Source organism: Zootoca vivipara, chromosome 2 (genome assembly GCF_963506605.1).
Source record: "Zootoca vivipara chromosome 2, rZooViv1.1, whole genome shotgun sequence".
Classification (NCBI taxonomy): Eukaryota; Metazoa; Chordata; class Lepidosauria; order Squamata; family Lacertidae; genus Zootoca; species Zootoca vivipara.
The window spans coordinates 57,584,236-57,605,065 of NC_083277.1; the positions used below are offsets into that span (position 1 = coordinate 57,584,236).

The 20,830-nt window shown below is 44.8% G+C and overlaps 1 protein-coding gene across 6 annotated transcripts in view; it reads left to right on the forward strand.

Annotated features, from left to right (window-relative positions):
* UIMC1 (ubiquitin interaction motif containing 1) overlaps positions 1-20,590 on the forward strand; it is an 82,964-nt gene extending 62,374 nt beyond the window's left edge. For 4 of the 6 annotated variants that reach the window (XM_035105824.2, XM_035105822.2, XM_035105826.2 and 1 more), the window contains 5 exons: positions 5,250-5,328; positions 7,775-7,901; positions 15,962-16,025; positions 18,029-18,071; positions 18,945-20,590. In XM_035105824.2, coding sequence (XP_034961715.2) covers positions 5,250-5,328; positions 7,775-7,901; positions 15,962-16,025; positions 18,029-18,071; positions 18,945-19,158 — 527 coding nt within the window. In that variant the 3' untranslated portion in view covers positions 19,159-20,590. Of the gene's footprint in view, positions 1-5,249; positions 5,337-7,774; positions 7,902-15,961; positions 16,026-18,028; positions 18,072-18,944 lie in introns of those variants that run through there. The other 2 variants (XR_004691976.2, XR_009557129.1) reach the window with 2 other exon arrangements.
* Positions 20,591-20,830: the final 240 nt, after the last annotated feature.

A 20,830-nucleotide genomic window follows, 5' to 3' on the forward strand; every position in this document is an offset into this window, starting at 1 on the left:
CTGAACGGTGCAGTAAGTCCTCTTAAAGTGTTTGCCTGGTAAGGTGTGGATGGGCACCATTTGGTCTCCATTTGGGGCAGTAAATGTCTTAGTGTTGCTCTTCTCTCTGAGCATTTGTAGTGATGCTGAAGTGCAGCAAGGTCCAGGCCAGTAGCTTCCCTTTGGGCAAGCTACCGCTTGGGGCAGAGAGCAAGACACTTAGGTCTCATGGCTGCAGGTTTCCCTTTCAGACCCCCTGATGCCTTGCCCCCAGCCTTGGTATAAAACAGAAAGAAGCCTTTCATTTCCCTTCCAATCTGCAGATATTTCCAAGGACTGTTCAGACAAGAACATTGCAACTGGCTGGTTGTTACCTTCCCCAAGCCTTTTTGTTCTCAACATGCCCTCTAGCTTTATTCCTCCGCTGCAGTGACCACAAAGCTAAAGCTGTCCAGCTCCATAATAGGTCAAGGCAGGGTACCATTCTTTTCCTTCCTGCAGCCACATCTCAGGTGCACAGAGTGACACAGTCTTCAGTTTTCTGAGCTGCAGCCATGCTGGTGCTGATGCTGTTTTTTTAAAAAAAAGCTTCAACACCGAGAGAAGTGGCACTGATGCAGCATAAAAAAAGTAACAGAACTGGCGCAGGGAAAAGCTTCATCACTTCTTGGAAGGGCCAACGTACAATAAATTATTTCCATTAATAGGATCCTTCACACAAAAAATAGCATGACTGGTAAACGAGAATAGATATTTAGCGGGGTGGGGAGGAAGCCCTGGATAAAGGCAATAGGAAGTCTGCTGAAAAATGTAAGCAGTATACCTAGACACTTGATATAATCTGTTTCGTTTATGGTTCCCCAATAGTTGCAAAGGATGTGAGCTATACTCGGTTTTGATGCTAGGAAAAATATGCTGAACCGAAAGGATCCAATTCTCGTCCAAAGGGTATCTTCTGAGGGATTTCTTGCACTCTTGGCTGTAGTCCTTTATCATAGAAATAGTCGTGCAGAGAGGAATCTCAGAGAAAGTATTATTTATACATTATTACGTAACATTTATACACTAGTGGATTGTAAAAAAAATTCAAAAAATAAAATGGTAAGAAATATTTACAGCCCTTCTTTAAAACATACAGAAGTCACAATACTAAAGCAGATTAAAATTACCTCAACTTTCTAAGCATCTGGTGGGCTTGTCTAAAGAGGAATATTTTAAGCAACTGCCAAAAAACGCAGTATAGTGAAGGCACCTGCTTGATCTCAATAGGCAGGGAGTTTCAGAGTGCAGGTGATGGCACACTAAACAATTGAGTTCTTACCAATGTTTTATGTGGCACCAGTAGTAGTGCCAATTCCGCTGGTTGAAGTGGTTGAGTGAACACATGTAGGATAAGGCGATCTCGTGTAAACTGGTCCCAAGTTGTTAAGAAAGTAGGAATGGAAAGTTGCTCTGCATTTCTTGGGTGGTGTGGGTTCCATCACTTAAGTTAGCCCCCTAACCATTTCTCCCTGCACTGTGGATAGGCAGGTGACCAGCACAGACTGCATGCAGCCACAGTGTGGATTACAGGAGTCCTGTTGTATGTTTGCTGTGCCCCTGACTGCTGCTTCCCTCCAAATGGCCCATGCAGACACACCCTGAGACACAGGGCAGTCTCGAGCAGGTCGCGCGCCCTGGTGCTGAGGGGCGGAGATCGCTCCAGCGCCCCCGCCCTCGCAGGGTTTCCGCGCGGCTTTGCCACGCGGCACCCTGCCTACCGGCCCGGCGCCCTGACACACCGCACCGCCGGGGGTCTACCTAGAGCCGGCCCTGCTGAGACAATATTTTGTTCTCTGCTTGTGGTTTCATGTTTCTTCAAATCTGAAGGTGATTTCCAAGAGATCACCTGTAACTCTTAAGTAATAAGACAATGTACTTTCAAGGCGGTAAGGTCATGGGAAATCATTGCAGTTATGTGATTTGCCCAAGGCCATATTGGAAGATCTATCTTTTTCTATAACTCAGGAAGCAGTTTGAGCTGTCAAGTTTCATAGCAACCAAAAGAGCTCAAAATGTACACAATTTTTAAAGAAAAGAATGCTGGAATCCTCAGAAACCCATCAAGTTATGCAAATCGCTGCAGGCGAGCTGTGTATCAACCCCTCAAGGTGTATTCTTACTGTGATGTGCTGCCTTAAGCTCCTGGACCATCTCAGTATGGACAGAAAAGCCTAGGCAATGTGGAATGCACAAAAAAATGGTTTAGATGATATCTAGAGAAGCCAGGAGGATGCCAAGGTTCTTTTGTACTGACAAGATGAAATCTGAAGCTGATAAAGTTTTAATTTGACTGCAATGAGCATTGTGAACATGTCTGACTTAGCTCAGCATGTTTTGAGGGGAGATGCTGTGCTCATTTTGTATAGATGGTTGAGAGGCATGCTTGCCCACTCCTTTTTCTTGCTCTAAGAGGAGATTTATCTTGTAGTTTCTGTTAAGATTCCCCCCCCCCCACTAGGCTTCCTCCTTGGGAACCTTGTTCTAGGCTTGCTATCTCTGCTGGAGTTGAGCTCCGCTGGTGCAATCCAGCAATAGCACTCTTGGGTTGAGCGTTTGGAACAGGAGCAGGCCAGCTCACCTACAACGGGCTGAGTCAACCAGTGATGCCACCCCTGCACTTTCTCTTGCTGTTCTTGGCAGCACAGCTGTCACACCAGGTCTTTTCTGGTGTTTCTGTAGCGCCAGTCCCAAAGGTTTCTAGCAGGATTGCTGTGCCAGATGTGTTCTTTTCTCTTGGAAAAAAATAGCACTGATTAACACCTGAGCTGTGCACAAGGCACTCTGAGAGAGACTGTTACAGGAATATTAACAACTGTGCACTGGCTTAGAGATCTTCTCTGCTTTTGCTGCAAACGAGGTTGTTAAAAAGCCTTTGGGAGCGTCAGGTGACTCGGGGATTAACAGCAGGCCATGGAAGCCTCGTGCACCCAGGTCACTGATTCACATCCAGGCCAGGCTGGCGGAAACAAGGGTGCCCTCTTTTGATAACTGACAGGTCAGCAAGAGAGAGAGAGAGAAAGAGAGAGAGAAGCTCCATTCTGTCTTACACGCAGTGGGCACCCCAGAATCCTCTGCAAGCACAAGCTTTAACCCAGAGAGCGCACAGACTACACACTGGTCATTGTAGTAGATACATTGGGGCATGAAAAGTAGCAGATGATCCAGTCCATTATAGCAGCCAGCAAGGGAACAGGGACAAAAGAACTGTGGAGCAAAAATGTATGCTTCAAGGCCCCAGACTGCTCTGGCACCAATAAGGCATCTTTCTAGTCTGAACTCTGTGGGCACCCACTTTACAGCAGATGTTGAGCAAACAGTAACAGTTTTATAGTGCCTATAACACTGATTCAGACCTTTCTCCTAATGAGAATATTGAGCACAGGAAGATCTGATACAAGGCTGTAAAAGTGTTCTAATACACTGTCCCCTCCACTAAATTGCCCAAGAGTGCTTAAAGCAACATCTGTTTCTGCATTAGAAACTCCAGCACCCTGGTGGAAATGGCTGAGGATATCTGATATGTTCCCCAAGTAGCATAGCTGGTGGCCTGTCAACAGGAATATGTTGATAGGAATTCAACTGTATGGAACAGCACTTTTAAGTTTCTCCTTACATATATTTGGTAAGAAAAGCTGGAGCATTTGGCTGGGCTTGCTGACAAACACATATTTTTATTTTTGGTCACCCTCATCACCAGTTCTGATTGAAAAAAAGAAGTCAGCCATTGTTTGAGGGGGTGTATGTATGTGTACTTAAGTGCAGTGTAAATTTAGGCTTGATTAGCATCTGCCTTTGTTGTTGTTGTTAAAAGTGTGCTCCTGGTCCTCATGGGTGCTAAGAACATAAGAATAGCCAGCTGGATCAGACCAATGGCCCATCTAGTCCAGCATCCTGTTCTCATAGTGGCCAATCAGTTGCCTATGGGAAACCAGGGAGCAGAAACTGGAAACCGTGGTTTCAGCAACTGGTGTTCGGAAGCATTGATGTCTCCAGCTGTAGAGGTAGAGCATAGCCATCATGACTACTAGCCATCAATAGTCCTCTCCTCTGTGAATTTGTCTAAGTCCTCTTTTAAAGCCATCCAAGTTGGTGGCCATCCTGGGGGAGCGAGCTCCATACTTTAACTATGTACTGCGAGGCGGAGTACTTTATTTTATCTATCCTGAATTCTACAGGTTCAAAGTACATGGTTACTTCATCTGGAAGTGTGGAATCTAAATGTAACAGAGCAAAATGAGCAGAATGCCTGGTGACCAATGATAGACAAAGGATTTATGCCATTTGTTAATGCCTACCTGTCTTCTCCTCTGCCCCCATGGATCTTCATCCTTATTCTCAATCTTCTCCTTCCGCTACTGAATCTGTGCCAAAGGATTCCAAAATCTGCCAAAAAACAACAACCAGGATCTCAATCAAAATAGATGATGCACCTTAAGTCAGTGCAAGCAAATGTGCCTGGTTCATTCTGAATATAGAACTAGGATATTTTTGGATTATACACTGAATAAACAAATCCTGCCCACAGTTCAAGCTTTCCCTCTTCCCTCCCAGACTTTTAATGCTTAGCTATGCAGTGTATAGAAAGCTTCTGTAATAGTGTTCACCTTTACTCATTGAGGTTATCCAGCCAAGACTTCACTGAGCCCAAGGGTCTTGCACTTCCTGGGATTGAATCACAGTTCTGGAAGAGATGGAGAGCCTGAAACCTACATACAGGAATCCTGTGTTATGTGGTTTTCCATATAGGTTCTGGCCTATGTAGTGCAGCCAAGTAAGCAAACCTAATCTTTATTTCAGGCATTGAAACAGCTCTTTAGCTTAATTTTTTAGGCTGCCAGCAGAGGCCATGTGAATGTTGAAACTGAGCTATACATTATTTGCTCAAAAAAGTGTTTATGTCAGCTGAGGCAAGTAACATCTAAACGCTGCTGTCATTATCTTTTTATGTTATATTATGTCAGGAGGACAAAGAAGTTAGCAAATATTCTTTCTGGGCAGAAGCCTTACAGCTGCAGCTTTCACAGTAGGAAAGACTAGGCCATTAAAAAAAGACTCCTCTTTTTTACTTTTCCCACTGTGATGTCCCCAAATGAACTGGTACTGCCTGGGTAGGAGAGCTTTGAAAATGCTTTCCAAATGCACACTGTGTATTTTGTTGGGACTCTTGACAAGCCTCCTAAGGTTCTTAAGAAGTGAGGTGGAACAACTTTTCTGTTCTTGTTTTGAAGTGTTAACCCGACGGCAGAGAGCAGCCAAGACTAAAGTCACCAGTTGCAAAGAGTCTTCAGAACCCGCTGACACTGACAAGTAAGTAGGTATGCTGGCATGTTACAGCATTTTTTCCTCTTTCCTTTGAAGACCCTCTTTTGGGCCATTTATGGGTCCCTTTGCTGCACCAGTCCATGGAGCTTTGGCACTGTCTCTCTCTGCTTGAAGGTGATTGCATTACTGCCTGCCTCCACCATCCTTCACTCTGGCACCTGAGAGACTCCTGTGAAAGAAAAGCCAGGCTGATTCTAACCTGTTTTTGCCTTTGGCTTCCCTTTCACTTATTTTTGACTGGCTCTGTGTTCTGTTTGTATCCTGTCAAGTTTTGCTGAGGTGCTTTTGATATGCTATTCTCTGTTTTAGTGCTTTGCTCTCCCCAGTTCTCCCACCCTTCCATTCATCTCCAAAGCCCAATATTGCCACACACGGAACAATACTTTCCCCCATAAAACTCAGTGGATGATATGAAGGTTGGTCCTGAACTTTGAAACCCCTTGGTTCTTTGTCCTTGTCACATTCAATCTCTTGGGCAGGGAGTAAAAAAAGGAGGAGAGAGGAAAGGGGGGTAACTGACAATCTGATTTGGTGTCTTCAGTTCTGCACACAAACACCCACCCACCTACCCACCCATCTACACATTACTTCAGAGAGAGTGCAGCCCTAGACAGAAAAAAAGGCTGCCCATTTCAGCACTACAGGGATCTTGAAATGCTAGGATTGGCACCTAAGTTTTATAAATGTTTGACAGATCATGGCTGAGTTCATTTCGATTCAACCAGCTGGTGATCTGCAGTACACTATACAGTGAAATCATCTGGAAATCAGACAGTGCCACTGGGGATTGCATTTGCATGGTTCAAGTAAACCATTATGAGTGACTCAAAATTTCTAACCATTTTCATTATGCAAAAAGCCACATAGAGCTGCTACTCAAATGGTAACACTGTACTTGCCTGTTGTGGCTGCCATGTTTCATCTGAGCTTGCATTTCCTTGTGCCCTGCTTTGCCTCTCCCTCCATTCCATGTCTCAAAGAATGATCATACAACAAATATGCCCATTTTCTACCAAGGTGTTGGAGGGGGTTGCTTGTACAACTGCACAAATCTGTAATGATGGTGTTTCATTGTGGTGGAAATGAGCAGGTTCCAATTGCTCTGAGGTTTGCTTTTGTGTGTTGTTGTTGTTTTCAAAGTAATCTATAACAGTGGCTGACAAGCAAAATCCTATAGTGGTAGAAAATTGCACCTACAAAGCTTGAGCAGCATTTTTTTCTTTGTTTGTTTGCCCTGGGACAAAACATGCAATTTAGTTATAATTCAGTGGCTAGAGTTGCTAAAGTGAACATATATCAAATCCCTGCAAGCAGCAGAACCTTGGGCTGTTGACAAGCTCTAAGAACAGGTAGCTGTTGAAGGAATGGGTTAGTTTTGAGTGGCAGATCTGCATGTCAGAGAGATGCTTGATGAAGAAGGCTGGCAAGGATGGTAGCTGCAGTGATATCCTTAATGAAATTAGACTTTGTTCAGATGGAGATGGTTTTGTTTAATCTTTCTTGCCGCCACCCCTCCTCCCCCTCCCACCCACACAGCATCATAAGAAAGGATCTGACAGTAAAAATCCCTGCCATGGAAGTAATTTTGCTGTTACAAACACTGGATGGCAACATCACTAATGGAATTAGGCTAATTATAGAGAGGACAGCTTCTGTTTAGACACATTATCTTGGTAATCAGCAACGACTGGAAAGAAAATATGGAAAAGTACTGCAGAATTTAGCATGGAGGGGGCTCTTCAGAGGCTTGTTGAGCTGTTCCAGTTCAGGACCCCACAGTTCAGCAGCTGCACCTTGTTCCAGTTCTTCACTTGCATCCATGCTGTTCTTGCGATCTAGCTGTCCTTCCTGCTTGGTGGGCACAGTCAGTTTCATAGCACGAAACATGTGTACACAGTTTAGGAGGTTGGAGTGAAAGGAAGAGGATGGCATTTCTGCCAAATTTTCTGAAAACTGGGCGATGCTCAGTTCCAAATCTTGCGAGGTCTAAAATGGAGTCGGCGCCCTGGAAGACTTGATGTGCTAGTTTAGATGAGTTCATTCAAACCCAGGAAAACATATCTCTGATTTAATGCACATAGTATGCTTCATAGGCAAAATGTAACTCCCTTTTCTGAAAGCATAACACTTCATTTCAGCTGTGTTGACAGGGTGTTTTATGTCTGAAGGGAAATGGGCATTGTTTGAGATAGTTAGAGGAGCTGATTTCATTACCATCCCACTGCTGCAGCAGCAGGACACAGAAAAGCAGTTGGGGGAAAACCACTAATCACTCCATCCTTTTGATTGGCATCAGGCCAGTTTTATTGGTCATCCTGCTGTGCACACCCAGCTCCATTGACAAGCCTTCACCACAGAATGGCTTGGAGAAGCAAAAAGCACTCAAGGCAGAGTGAATCCTAATGTGATTCTTTCTCTTCTGGCCTGGTAGGTATGAGAAGTGTTACCTCTGTAAGACTCTGGTGCCATGGAAAGAGTATCACAGGCATGTGGACGACTGTCTTTGGAGTCGGACTGCTAATGGAACCCAGGGTGACAGTAGGCCAAGGCGCACAAAGGTGAGAATAGACTTTTGTGAAGCAGTTTTATTTTCTCATGCTTGCATATCTGTTCCAGCAGGTCTATTCATGCATTAGTGCATATGCTTTTCTAAAGGGAGGTCATGCATTAAAGTAAGACTTACCCCGGCTGCTTAAAAGCTGCTCATAGGAACCCAAGAGACTGCCTTATACCAAGTCAGACTGTTGGTCTATCTAGCTCAGCATTGACCACAGCGACTGGCAATCTCTCTCCTGGATTCCAGAGAGGGGTCTCTCCTAGCCCTATCTGAAGATACCAGTAATTGAATCTGGACTCTTCTGCATGCAGAGTAGTTTCTCTGCCACTCAGCTGGGACGAAGAAGAAGAAGAAGAAGAAGAAGAAGAAGAAGAAGAAGAAGAAGAAGAAGAAGAAGAAGAGATTAATTTTATATACTGCCCTTCATCTCAGGGCGTTTCACAGGAGAAAAATACAGGATAGAAGCACAAAATAAATAGTTGAAACAAAAACAGTAACCGCCCCACTCCCACAAACACATTTTAGGGTTCGTAGAATATTAATTGGCCAAAGACCTAGTTGAAGAGGAACATTTTCACCTGGCACATGAAGATGTATAGTGAAAGTGCTAGGTGAGCCTCCCTGGGGAGAGCATTCCACAAATGGGGAGCCAATGTAGAAAAGGCCCCTTCTTGTATTGCCACCCTCTGGACTTCACATGGAGGAGGCACATCAAAAAGGGCCTCAGATGATGATTGCAGTGTCTGGGACGGTTTATATGGGGAGAGTTGGTCCTTGAGATATTGTCTTTCTGAGCCATTTAAAGGCTTTATAGGTCAAATGCAGCACTTTGAACTGGGTTTTATTATTTATTAATTACCTGCCCTTCGCCCTAAAGTCCCAACCTTAAAACACAATTGATGTAACTGTGCAGATGCCGTGTTCTCATGGGCCTTTTGCATGGAACCTGGCATGCCTCAATCAGATGCAGCACATATCTACTATACCTAGCATGACTTACTACAGTGCACCAAAAAAATGAAGCACTGTGCTCAGCGTCAGAGTGTAACAGTGGGGAGCAGTGGGTGAGGATTAAATGGTCAGCAGGGAGAGGAAGTAACTTTCTGTGGGGCAGCTGAATGTGATATCTGTAACAACAAAAGTAAGCTTGGCTATGATGCTATTCAGACTTACTACCTGCTGCTTGAGAGCTGCTCTTCCATGACATGATCCCATGTAGAGAGGTTCAAATCCCTGCTCAGCCATGAGCCTCGTGAATGCCCTTTAGCAAGTTATCTCTTCAGCCTAATCTTTCTTGCAGGATTGTGCACCTGAGATTAGACTGTGTTATAATTCACCCTGAATTCTTGGAATGGGATGAGAAGTCTCAATTCTCCTAGCCCCCTCCTGTTTTTGACTAGTCCTTGTGGATGTGGAAAATAGGTAAAATCTGTGACTCTCAGATCACTACTTTCCCCTGAGATGATGATGATGATTTGCATGCAAAGTCTCATGGGTTGTTCTGTGTTGTGCTGTAGTATAGGGGCTCTCAAACTTTCTTCCCCCTGAGCCCACTTGAGAAGGTTAACATTTACTGACGCCCGCCAGTCACAAAGTGGCTGTGTGTGGGCAAAGCCAGTGATGAAATGACAGTGGTGATTATGCCAACAGTAAACTGACACAATTTGCTATTGATGTCCCCTCTTCTGTAAATCGTTGGATTCATTATCAAAGCAATTTCCTTGTGCAAGGAGTTCCATAGATCAGGTTTCCTCAAGCTAAATACCCTGTTTCCCCTTTTTAAATATGTAGTCATAAAGTAAGCCATGGCAGGGTTTTTAAGCATTTGAAAAATATAAGACATACCCCGAAAATAAGCCATACTTCCGCGCCACGGAAACCAACCCCCACAGGCACCTCCACACACAGAGTCACTCCATGCGGCCGGCACTGCAGGAGCGCGATCAGCTGTGAAGCTGCGCTCCAAGAGCGCCGCTTAACAGCTGATTGCACTCCCTCCTTGCTGGCTGCATCCCCGCGCTCCGCCTTCTCGTCCACCGCCGTCCCTGCCGCTTCTGTGCTTGCCGCCACCGCTGGGCTCACTGCTTCTTGTTTGCCTGGCCCGGCCAAGGAGCTTGGAGCGCCCTGCAGCGGCGGGCAGAGTGCCTGAGCCAGCGGCCTCCGTCTGGCCCGGCCAAGGATGCCTGCCGCCCCGCCACCCGGAACCGGTGGCTGCTGCAGCGCCGAGCACTCAAGAGAGCCCAGCAGCGCCCTAAGCCGTAAAAACCGTATCAGTTAAAAAAAAAAAAGACATCCCACCAAAAGTAAGCCACCCTGTGTTTTTTTGAGGGAAAAAAGTTATAAGATGGTGTCTTAAAAAAGGGAAACACGGTACAGGGTGGGCTCTGGAGGTGTCTGGACTCAGCCCTGTCATCCAGTTTTAGAAAGAATTTCTTCCTACAGTTCCATAAGTGTATTTTTATTTCAAAGTTCCCTTTCCCCCACCTCCACCTCCCCAAGTCTCTCCAAATATTTTTTATTAATCTCTTGTCATGTCTTCTACCCTTCTCCTTCCACAGTTAGCTCGTACCCTGTTCCCACCCCCATACTGCCAGCTTTCAGCAATCCTCCTTCTCCACCACCTGTAACAGCTTCCCTCTCTTTAGTCACATATTATTACTTGAAAAACATTTTATCTCTTTGTAGTTTCCTTCCTGCTCTTGCCCTTTTCCTTCTGAGGAGGGAGGAGAGGCTTCCTGGCTCAGCTGGTGACTAGTTGGGAAGGGAGATTGGAGCGTGTCTGTGAAGTGGAGGACGGGCCACCCTAGAGGCGTCCCCTTTCCCACTCCCTCAGCCTATCTCTCCTTGTCCTCTCCATCCTTTCCATTCTTTCCCTTCCTTCCCTCATGCTCAGCCAGCCATGTGGTCCTTTTCTCCTCTTTCCATTCTTCCCTTCCAGTTCTGCATGTTCCAGCCTCGTTCTCTGACCAGTTCCTATGCACCACACATGTGTGGAGCTGCTGCTGCTGCTGCTGCTGCTGCTGCTGTCCTGCCAACCGAAAGGTCACTGCATGACCAAGGGGCAAGCTGAAGGGTTGAGGCCCAATATTGGTCCCCAGCCCACAACGCTTCTCTAGTAGTTTTGCAGAAGTTGATAAGGGAGGGCCCCAAGGACACCTGCTTCTCTCTCAGGAGCAGGAAGTCTTTATCTCCTTTCCTAGCACCAAAATTCTTCCATTTCTCAGTGGTACGTGCTGGGGATTGCACTGCTAAGCCAGAACAAAACAATGTCTGTTTCAGGAATAAGTTTCCATCTCTGCCTTTGCATCTCCCACAACCCATGTACTTGCTTCCGCTTCTGAAGTTGTGTGCCACACCAGCCAGTTGAATGCTGGAGCAGCATATTTGTCTCATCCCAAAAGACGTGTTACATTCACCAGGGATGCATTTTGCTAAGTCAAAATTGATACCAAATCCCTGAATATCCGTAAGAGGCATGCCTTGCTGCCCTTCAGTCCCCAAACAGACAGCCCTCTCTTTTTGTGTTCTTGTTATATGTTTCTCTACCTGCATGTTCATCTGCAATTTGTATATTTTGTTGTTTAAGCTGCACCATAGCTACATTGTGAAAATGGATGCTGTTATCATCTCTGCACTCATCTCATAATATTATTTGTCTGTTATGAACATTTATGGCCTGTCCTTTTGTAGGCAGCACAATAGAAGAATACATTGTTTCCTGCAGTGGCACAGACAGCAAATGCAAATATGTTTTGATCTAGCCCAAAGTTGGGACCTTGAGGAGAAAGGACAGGCTCTGCCCTACTGCTTTTCCCCAGATTGCAGAACCTATCAGTGAGAATTGGGGGGACATCTTTCACATATGATCCAGGAGCTCATAATGCTTCCATGTCATGCCATGCCATGCCCACCAAAGGCCATGAAGGGGGCAGTTGCAGAAATAGTTTATCATCATCATTACCACCATCATTTATTAAATTTGTTACACTTACTTGTCTCACTTCATCTTGTCCAAGGCAAACCACAGTGACTTACATATTTGCTTCCAGGAACATATGTACATTTAAAAGTACTGCATTGCAGTATTCAGACATGACACATTTAAAACCAAATTCACAGGCAAAAACATAGAATAAAGGTATTGACATTGGCGAGCTCTCATTCACATTATGTCTGCTGCTGGTAACATGGCAAGTCTGCAGGCATCATGAAAGAGTCTGAGTTGACACTCTTTAGAAGAGTGTGCATTAGAGTGCCATATTCTTTGAGAGAGAGAGAGAGAGAGAGATGCAAACACATGGTTCCAAACTCTTTATACTTCTCCCTTGGCAAAAAGAGACACTGGTCTATACTACACACCTGTACCTCTTAGAGCTTGTTTCTCAGGAGTTTCTGTTCTTTCAAAAGGCAACTGTGCCGCCTCCTGAGCGCAGAGTATGTGTTACAGATAACCCCTTTGCCACGAAGTCTACACTACATAGGTGCAAACCATAGTTAACTAAAATTTATGGGTGTTCCCAGTATTAACTGGAATGCAGACATTCAGATATTTTTGACAGGCCACTTTTCCTGAATCATTCACTGGGCCCCAGTTTGCTGCAGCCCTTTGTTTTCAATTATACTATCATCTTTATGCAATGACAGACTTGGTATATAATTATTTTGTCAAAACACTATTAATCCTGGTCTGTATACCATATGATAATTTAGCTGGCCCTCTCCCTTCGCATTGGTCACTGATGTTCCTTCAGCTAATGCCTTGTGGGCATTTAACCTCCGGCATATGAAATGGGGATCAGCATCCTGGTGCCCTCGCGCCCTCTGATGCACTTGCCTGTTACCTTATGCGCACTGCCCATCTTGTTTGTGGTAGAGGTCTGCGTGCAGCCTCCTTGCTGATTTATTTCTGACAGGGAGGTTGTAATCCATGGCAGCAGCAAGAGTGCTAAGGCAATGTGATTTCTCAGCAGGAAGATGCAACATGATGTCTCAGTTTTGTCTAATCCCTTAAATCCATCACATACCCCAGGCCCTCGGGGATTCGCATGCAAATGACGAGATTGCCTGTTGATGAGTTTGGCTGGGACACAGCCAAGCGTTATGCAGTTTCCAGCACTGTGGGAGGCCTCTGTTAATGCCACTGACTTCAAATCTCTCTCTTCCGATGTGGACAGAGCCTGTCTTATACTAAACAGGAGGCATTACACACCCCTTTGGCGTTCCAGGTCCAGGTCATCTCCCTTGTTCCTCAGTACCTGTACAAAGGAGCTTCCACATGCTCTCACAAGACGTGGGCATTGCATGTTCTGAACGGAAAGTGTGCTTCTCCTGAGGCTCGCTCTCTCTCTCTCTCTCTCTCTCTCTCTCTCTCTCTCTCTCTCTCTCTCTCTCTCTCTCTCTCTCTCTGCCCTGTCTGTATTCCTTGGGGAGCTGGAGGAATGCCTGCCCAGAATTTTTTGATGTACATAAGATTTTTCTGAGTGTTTTTTTTAAAGGAAGAATCATAATCTCTAAAGAATCTGGAACCTTCAAAGTTGACAAATTTACTTTAGTATTCTACCTGATTACCACATAGAACTTGGTGAGCAATTAAAATAAACTAAAAGAGTTTGATTAATGGTGGATTGTATTTAGTTGGCCAACAGATGCACAGCATAACAGAATCAGAATGCAGTTTCTGGTCTCCATTTGATTCCTAGACTGAAACTAGATGCCCTACAGCAGGGGTCAGCAAACTTTTTCAGCAGGGGGGCGGTCCACTGTCCCTCAGACCTTGTGGGGGGCCGGACTATATTTTGAAAAAATATATGAATGAATTCCTATGCCCCACAAATAACCCAGAGATGCATTTTAAATAAAAGGACACATTCTACTCATGTAGAAACACCAGACAGGCCCCAGAAATAAGCCAGAGATGCTTTTAAATAAAAGGACACATTCTACTCATGTAAAAACATGCTGATTCCCGGACCTTCTGGGGGCCGGATTTAGAAGGTGATTGGGCCGCATCCGGCCCCCGGGCCTTAGTTTGGGGACCCTGCCCTACAGCTACCACCAAAAGCAGCAATCCTACAACCCCTCTGGCTTCTTACTCCCCCAGCACAGCTAATAACCTAAAATGCAGGATTCAGCATCACTACACTTATTACCATCAATCCCTTTGCTGGGTCTGGGGATTTTTATTTTTGTGACAGCCAGGGACCTCTCATAACATCTCATCTCAGTTCTAATATAACAACACAGTTCTTCTTTGTTACCTCCTGGCATACCATCATGGGATGTGTGTGTATGTCTGTTTCATGTTAATTATGTTTGCCATAGCATGTAATCCAGATGATAAATCCCCAAATTCTTTCTAATCTTTAGTGACTTTTTTGTGAGCCTCTCACCAAATCTGTTCTACACTAAGCCCTTCTTTTGTTACAGCCAAATATACATATTTGACCACTGCTAGATGCTCCCATCCATCTTTGGCTTTTGATTTGTATGCTGCTGCCGGGCTGGGCAGGCAGGGGATTTCTTGGGTAGAGAGGAAAATGGAAAGATAAACTGGGATCACTTCCATGGCAATTAACATTTTGAAGTGACAGAGACATTTAGGGAAGTTTCATCTGCATAGCAAAGAGTGTCACAGGAGGCCAGTGGGCCCACAACAGATTGCAGCTCCTTTCAGCAACCTGATCATATTCTCTTCCATCCCTTTAGAATTAGTAGTGTCTAAGGTTGGTGCGGGATGCAGGTGGCGCTGTGGGTTAAACCACAGAGCCTAGGGCTTGCCTATCAGCAGGCTGGTGGCTTGAATCCCCACGAAGGGGTGAGCTCCCATTGCTCGGTCTCAGCTCCTGCCAACCTAGCAGTTCAAAAGCACGTCAAAGTGCAAGTAGATAAATAGGTAGGTAGGTAGGTAGGTAGGTAGGGGGAAGGTAAACGCTGTTTCCGTGTGCTGTTCTGGTTCACCATAAGCAGCTTTGTAATGCTGGCCACATGACCTGAAATCTGTATGCTGGCTCCCTCGGCCAATAACGCGAGATGAGCACCACAACCTCAAAGTTGGTCATGATTGGACCTAATGGTCAGGGGTCCCTTTACCTTTTAAGGTTGGTGCAGGGATTTTGCATAAGTAGTTTGCAGCTAGAGTGTTAAGGCCCAGAAGATGTCATCTCTCTCCCCATAAGCTGTTAAAAACTGGAAGATCTGGGCAAATAATCATTTCTCTGTTTTTCCGTTTATCTCGGCTCATGGAACTTCTTTACCTGGCTTGATTTGTGCATATTTTAGACATCTTCAGTGAGAATATGTCAAAATGGTGCTTCCTTCAGACAAGAGGCTGAGCTTATCCTCAGTCTACAGAATGAAATACGAAAGTTGACAAAACAAGGGACAAAATTTATTTGCAAAGGCTAGACTTGGAGCCCTTGCCTGTCGATCCTTATGGCACACCTCCAGTAGAACATTCTCTGCTTATCCAATTTAGTGCACCTACAAACAGGATGTCTAGGAATCTTGTTTACTCAGATGACCCATGGGGAGAAGTGGATTATGGCTTTCAAAGCCAGTTGTCCCAATCTCCAATAATCATAGTTGTCTTAAAAACAACAACTCATGTTCCTGAACATTAGGGTTGCAAAGAAGTGCCTGAAAACACTGTGCCAATATCTACTAAAGAAAATAGAAGATAAAATGGGATGGCCTTCTTTGCTCAGCACACTCGCAAATTGTTCATTGCTCCTCTCTCCCCCTACTTTTACACACCAGCTTTCTATGAGACTCAACCCTTTCTTCCCATGCTCTGGCAAAGCTTTTGACCATGGATCCCGAGCCACAGGAGATGTGCAAGTTTTGAAATAAGGTACAGGTTCCAAAATGTTTTGTGTTCCAGACTGACATAATTTTGAAACCGGTGTTACATTGCCAAGTGCCTTCTACTCAGGGAGTTGTCTTCTCTGTGACATTCTCCCAATGCCTTTTTGCCTCTGTCCAGAATACATATTAGGAAATGTTCTGCCTTAGGGGCTCTGTTTGTGCAGGACCTAATGGGGATGTTTTCTTACTTTGCCACAGGAGAAGGGAAGAATGGAAGGCCACCTCCTGAGCATGCTGGAGCAATCTGAACACAAGGCTTCAGGTAGGAGAGCCAGCACACTTCATTGCATGGGTGGGAAACCTTGTTCAGCTGGAGAGCTACATGCCTTCATGGGCCACATGCTAGTGGTGGGCAGCAGGACTAGAGGCAAAAATGGGTAGAGCATTAGATTATTTGTACAGTATGCTATATTCCAGCCACACCAGAGGTTTCTAACCTGCCACCCATGCACTTCTCTCCATCCACCATCCAAGCAAAGAAGAGCACCCATTGCAGTTCATTCCTAGGCACATTCCAGCCAGGCAAACACACTTAAGGAGGGCATGGAGCAGGGCTGGCGAGAGATAATGGGGAGAGTCTCAAGGGCCAGATAGATATGTCTGGAGGTCTGCATTTGGCCCCCGGGCCTGAGATTCACCACACCTTTGCCTTACTGCTGATATATTGATTCTACCATTGCTCTCTAACATAGCATAAGAACATGATTGCCTTCTATCTCTAGAGCATAGATCAGCCTTGGTTGCTGCTATTCTCCCGCACATGCATGGTTTTTTTTCTGAAGAAAGACCCAGGCCTTTGCGCACCACAGTTCTGTTGCTCTAGTCTTAGCAAAGCTGTTTGGCCATAATGAGGGCAAAAGTCATTACTGGGTGTCTTGATTCTTGAAGGAACATCCCCAGAAGCTTTGTGAGAGGTCTCTTTTGAAACAAGGCAGCAGAAACCCATCCGCCTCCTTTCCCCTGCATAGTAATTATTCAGCTATATTAAAAAAAAAAATCTTTTCATTTCCAGTTTTTCTGCTAACATTTGGTTTTAGTTTGTCTCTGTAAAAGGCGATAGTTCAGGTGATAGAAGTCTAAAACAAAATCATTTTTAAAGCTCCATCTGTTGCCATAGGACTCCTTCCAAGATTGCAACACCAGAAAAGGTAGAGTTCCCCCTCCTCTGCCAAATCCAGTCTGGCTGAGCAGTGTTTTCCAAGGGATGCAGCTTCTCATTGGAATGAACATTGTCTTGAAAGAGTGGCCAGCCATGATCACAGAGTTGTAGGTTTTGAGGGGTTTTCTATGCCTTCCAGTCCAACCCCCTGCTCAGTGCACATGATATAGAACTGGAGCATCATCAATAGATGGACATTTTAGACCTCTGCTTGAAGACCTCTAGCAAGGGGAAGAGCCCACCAACCCTCTAGGTAATCTATCCCACTGCTCTTGCTGCCAGGAGGCTTCCCCAAACATTCAGCTGAGTTCTACCCTCCTTAATCTTAAACCCATTAGATTTTGTCTTGCCCAATGGGGAAACAGCGAACAAGGCTTTGCCCTCTTTTGAGTGACAATCCTTTGGGTATTTGAAGGGTGTTATTGTGTCTCTCCTCAACCTTCTCCAGGCTAAATATACCCAGTTCCTTTTAAGGTCATTTCTGTATATTTGCCCCTTTTTAATTTGATCAGTTGTCTTTGAGGAGGGGTAGAAAGGCCTTCAGGGAACACACAATGATTGTTTAAGCAAGAACACACACTCATACACACACACACACACACACACACACACACACACACACACACACACACTGCTCACCTTGTAATATTATGAACCCTTAAGGCACCCTTCCTCAATCTTATGCCCACTACTATTCCCTTCATCCCTGACCATTGTCCATGCTGGCTGGGGCCAAGGGCCAAGGACGATGAGAATAGTAGTCCAAAACATGTGGAGGATACCAGATTGAGGAAGGCTACTTTATGGTAAAAGACAACGTCGTCCCCCCCCAAAAAAACTAAAGTTCTTCTCCCCTCCCCCCAAAGCAATGTGTTCTGAACCTGTTCTAATTTGTCTACAAAATCCTTCTCAAAGTGTAATGCTCAGACTGGACAACTAATACTCCAGATGAGGTTTTATGTATTTCTATATATAAACTGCATACTTGCCATAATGACTTCTAAGCAGTCACTAGTGCAAAATAAAATGGAACTTGCACTTCCTATGACTTGGAATTTTGACCACTGCTAGTGGGATTAAGATCCTGTGATGCACTCTCATTTCAGATGCAGAGGAGGCTGCCGCACTATCTGGAGAAGACGACTCAAGGTGAGCTAGTGCCACAGGGTCTTTCACCTGCCATAGCAAAAGTATGATCACCCTAGTGCAGGTTTTGAGCACCGTGCTATCAGCAAAGCTAAAGGAAAGGCTTTAGTAAAGTAGAAAGTTGACTGTATGTAACATTAGTTTCTGCCATTGATGGACAAGGAACTCAGCCACTTTTGAATAGGAAGGAAATAACTCTGAGTGCAGGTGGGAAGAAATAACTCTGAGTGCAACACTAGGAGGTGTTGACTACATTAGACAGCAGAGTTCTCATTTTATATCTTCTTCATTGGTTGCCAGTATGTATTGGGGCACAGGTTATGGCGCTACTGATAGCCTAAAAAGCCCTAAACGGTACTAGAATATTTGAAGAATCACCTTCTCTTACATGACCTGGCCCTGCTTGCTGCATTAATAATTGGAAGGCTTGCTCTGCACCCTGTTGTCATTGCAGATCAAAGTGACGGAGACAGGGCCTTCTCTGCATTGGTCCCCAGAGTCTGAGGCTTCCTCCTCCAGGGTGTCCCACTGGGCTTTCATTATTGGTGATTAGGCAGGTTGCTGAGACTTTTTTGTTCAATCGTGCCTTTAGTATAATTCTTCCTCCTCCCCATTGTTTTATATGTTTGCTCTATTTTGTGCAATATTCTTTCTCTTCTTTTTATCTTTATTACTGCATGTGTTTCGTAGGACGTTTCAACTTAGGTTGTGAGCCACCTTGAAGGGGACCTAAAGGCAGGGTAAAATGCATTAAATAAATAAAGAGGAAGAAGCTGGAAGAGTTGCATTTTGTAAGACTATGGCTTACAGACTCACGTTGTAAGACTAGCTGTCTGGTTTTACATTTTGTTTTCTTTTGTATTTCCTTCCCATCAGGCGCAGCTTGGCAAAGGCGGAAAAGAAAGCAGAGTGCAGTCACAATGTCCAGAGCACCTTTCCCCAAGCAGGTTGTAGTGACTCTCCAATTAAATCTTTCACCTCCATTTCTGAAGCCAAAGACTGCCTAGTGGACTTCAAAAAACAGCTCGCCATTGGCTCTGGCAGTCAGAAACAAGCCAAAGCCAGCCTCAGGAGCAGGAAGAAATACTGAGCATCGCACAATGGAAAAAGGGCCTGGAAACGGAATAGGAAGCAAGCCCTTCCATTCCACCGACTTTGTCTGGCAGGAAGAGCGCAACTTCTCTACCAGCTTCAGACATCCCTCTTCTGTACATATTGTATGAACCGTACAAGATTTGTCATGTATTGAATTGGTTGTGTACTTTATAGATGCCTCTTCAACCTTGCTTTTCAATTATAAAAGAAAATGAAATATATTTATTATGTTTTTATAATCTGCAATCTGCTGCTGTTTGGGAATCCCTTTTATTATTGTTTTATTTTATTACTTCACAACCTATGTGTCCATAAAAATGCCCACTGGTCAGTATGTGGCATCTCATCGCATACTGTACATCAAAAACTTGGTGAGCGGTCCAGCCAAAGCTGAGCATTTTCAAGACCTTTTATATGAGTGAGAGAGACATAAAGGTGTGCTTCTGCCATTAAAAACAATGATTCTTTATAGAGGTGTATATAGCTTTGGTTATAGCCTGCCCCGTTTTATACTAACTTCACACCGCTGATGGAATATGAGTGTGATGGACAAGATTAGCCAGTCTTTGGCTTACATTGTACACGGGCAGGTACCATGACTTGAGCACAGATCGATAAATACAAAAGAGGAGAAAAAGAGGTCAAAAATTGGGTTTTCATCCTAATATATTAGGTTAAATTAAATTAAATCAGAAATGGCCAACTTCTTAAATCTGGTAGGCTGGATTATCCCTGGCCAAAGGGCTTTGGGGTAGATTTCCAATCAAATGGGGTCCATAGGCTGCCAATTGCTACCCTGAGTTACACGCACACATAGCAGGTCTGTGAGGCTATGGTATCAATAGTGTGGCTCCCCTGCTTGTCCTATGATCAATCCCCTCTCGGCTGCTGTTTTAATTTTAATTGAAGGCCACATTTAGCCTGAGCTCTGTTGTGCTGGGTACTGTACCGTAATATAATTCATTCAGTCCCTGCCTGAAAGAGCTTCGAATCTAAAAATTAGGCCCAAGGGGTATCTAACATGGCCTGTGGCACAGCAAAAGCGAGCAGCCCACACCTTGATGTTCTGTTATTACCTAATTGTTCCATGTTCCTACAAAATACTGTGCATTCTTGGGACTTTATTTTATTTTGATGCAGAGCCTGCGCTATTGCAAGAGCTCAAGGGCAGGTTACAGGTAACAGCAATTACACATAAAACAAAGAAATCCCTGTCTCTAAATTGCTTACAGAGGCCAGGGAGAACTAAAGGAAGGATGACATCCTATCTTAATGGGACATTGTTTTATCTACTGTGAAAAGGCTGGTGTCGACTCCTGCTAAAGACAGAAGGATTTTAGTGGCCTAGAGGTGTCCTGCAAAGCCATATGTGCATTCTGCATGTGCAGAAGAGAAAGGAAGGGGTAGAAGGGGTTTCCCTTTTCAGGGGGGGGGGAAATGATATAGGATAGATTTTCCTTTATCTGGGCTTCAGGCGTCTTGAGTTCCAACCCTACCTGGCTGGAAGAATGGGGGGGGGGCTTTATTTAGAGTTTGCTGGCTTTGTCCATTACATGGCCAAAAGAGTGGTAGTGTTACCCTTCACCTTCACCCAGTACCATAGGGAGCCTTGTTGCTCCCCAAGTCCCGTGGGCTCCTCAAAGTTTTGTCTGAACCCATAAATGGGC